Here is a 2,223-nt window from a genome sequence, read left to right as displayed (position 1 = left end):
AGGCAGCGCGGGGGAGGACAGGGATATTGTGCAGGAGCAGGAGACAAAGCTGGAGCTCTGCATCATCCCACTCACTCCCACAGCTCGTCACAAGTTAATGGAAGACGTTGTGATCTTCAAAGCTGGGATCAAAGCGATTTCCCTTTGTTCAGCCCTTGATGTTTCCTCCCTTTACCTTTCTGGAAATAACAGTGCAACAATTTCTGACTGATATCCTGCCTGCGTTCCCCCTGCTCTGCTCCAGCCAGCAGCAGCACTGGGCAGCTCCCAGTTAAAACCAGAGAGGGTCAGAGCCCTCAGTGCAAGAGTCACAAACTCCTCTTTGTCCTGAAGACCTGGCCCAAGCCTGACCCTCCTTTAACAGATTCTCTCTGCTTGATCCAGCTGTTGATCAGCTGGGGGCTTCTCCAAGAGAATTTTGGGGAATCCAAGTTATTGCACTGCTGTAAAATACGTCCCCAAGATTTGACCTGAAGTTTCCATCCTACTGAGTCAAAATCACACGCTCCATCCTAAATCTACCAGCTTCTCCTGCAGATGCATGTGATTTAATGGAGCAAGGGAACAGGAACACATTCTCTTTTCTGCACCAGCATTTCCATGATGTACAGGACAATGCCAGCCACCAGGAATCTAAGAAAAAGCAATTTTTTAGGGCGTTCAGCAGATTCTCCCTGTCTATAAACACACACAATGCAATGAATCCTCACTTCCTACTGTTCTCCCTCGGCAGAAAACATTTTTAAAAATAAAAAGCCACCTGTACAGACTCTGGAGCACAGCCTGGAAAAGCGGCACACACCAAATCCTGCTTCTCCCCATCAGTGCAAACACATAACCACCGGGAGGGGAGGGCAGAGCGGAACCACGAGCCCTTGTAGAGGCAAGGGAGCACATGGGCAAACAAATCCAACCATGTTCCTGCAGCAGCTCCGTGACGCATCCGACTCCGACCCCCTCCTGCCTCTCTCTGTGTCCCTGGACCCAGATGTTAGGGCAGGAATAACTGTCCCGGTGGGGATGGGGGATGGGGGACACAGCCGGGCGTGAAGGGGAAACCAGGAGGGGCGAGGGGAATGAAAGCTCAGGGGGAAAAAAAAATAGAAAGAGAAAAAAGAAAGAACCCAAACAATCAGATTTACCCATTGTTTTGAACAATCGAAAAGGCTGTTTTAGCAATTCCGCCCTGCAGGAGAGGGAGGGCACGTGCGGGGGGTGGGGGGAAGAGAAGAAGGAGAGAAAAATAAAATAAAATAGAATAGAATAAAATAGAATATAATAAAATAAAATAGAATAGAATAGAATAGAATAAAATAAAATAGAATAGAATAAAATAAATCAGAATAGAATAGAATAAAATAAAATAGATTAAAATTTAAAAGAGGAAAGGAAAGGAAGGAAAGGAAGAGAAACGAAGCATCTCCGCACCATGATGTCACGCCGCCTGCTTTCCAGTCCCCCGAACGGAGAGGAGCAGCAGCAGCAACCAACATGGACTCCAGCTTTAATCTGCCTGTGCTCGCCGGAGGAGCCCTGCGTGTGCCACATGTGCGTGACAGCGAGCGGGGACAGCACTAACCTGGCAGCCATTCGGCAGCGTGCGGCGGCGGCAGCCAGCAATTCACTCGGGATCGCTCGGCATTCGCTCGGCTTCATTCATTCACTCCTCCGAGCGGCCGGCCGGGAGGCTCCTCACCCCCTGCAGCATGGCACGGGCCTTTTCCTCCTTCCCCGGGCTCTCAGGGCCGGCGTGGCGGACACGCTGCCCCGGCCGTGCCCATGCCCGTCCCCCCGGTGATGCTGCCCGGTGCGGCCGCACACGCTCCGCGCACGCCTGCGCAGCGCTTTACATAACGCGCCCACCCCTGCCCGCCCCGCTCGCATCTCCCCCGAGAGACCCCCCGAAGGCTCTGCGAGCATCCCAACAGCCCCGAGAGTTAAAATCCCACAGGTTGGAAACGTGCTTTGTCCTCCCTGCGTGAGCGGCGCTTTACATAACGCGACCGGCACTGCCCGCCGCGCTCGCATCTCCCCCCGGGGATCAAAATAAGCTCGCATCTCCCCCCGGGGATCAAAATAAGCTCGCATCTCCCCCCGGGGATCAAAATAAGCTCGCATCTCCCCCCGGGGACACAAAAAAGCCCACATCTCCCCCCGGGGACACAAAAAAAAGTTCGCATCTCTCCCCGGGGATCAAAATAAGCTCGCATCTCCCCCCGGGGA

At 53.2% G+C, this 2,223-nt stretch overlaps 1 protein-coding gene across 7 annotated transcripts in view; it reads right to left on the bottom strand.

Annotated features, from left to right (window-relative positions):
* Positions 1 to 2,223, bottom strand: part of GRAMD1B (GRAM domain containing 1B) — a 91,424-nt gene that overhangs the window by 41,765 nt on the left and 47,436 nt on the right. The window contains exon 1 of one of the 7 annotated variants that reach the window (XM_015649731.3): positions 1,580 to 1,770. The exons of the other annotated variants lie outside the window; for them this stretch is intronic. Within the exon in view, the coding sequence (XP_015505217.1) occupies positions 1,580 to 1,656 (77 nt within the window). The 5' untranslated portion in view covers positions 1,657 to 1,770. Of the gene's footprint in view, positions 1 to 1,579; positions 1,771 to 2,223 lie in introns of those variants that run through there. 7 annotated transcript variants of the gene reach the window in all.

This window comes from Parus major, chromosome 24 (genome assembly GCF_001522545.3).
Source record: "Parus major isolate Abel chromosome 24, Parus_major1.1, whole genome shotgun sequence".
In the NCBI taxonomy this organism is placed as follows: domain Eukaryota; kingdom Metazoa; phylum Chordata; class Aves; order Passeriformes; family Paridae; genus Parus; species Parus major.
The sequence above is the reverse complement of the archived record's forward strand: the minus strand, read 5'-3'. Positions and strand labels throughout refer to the sequence as shown.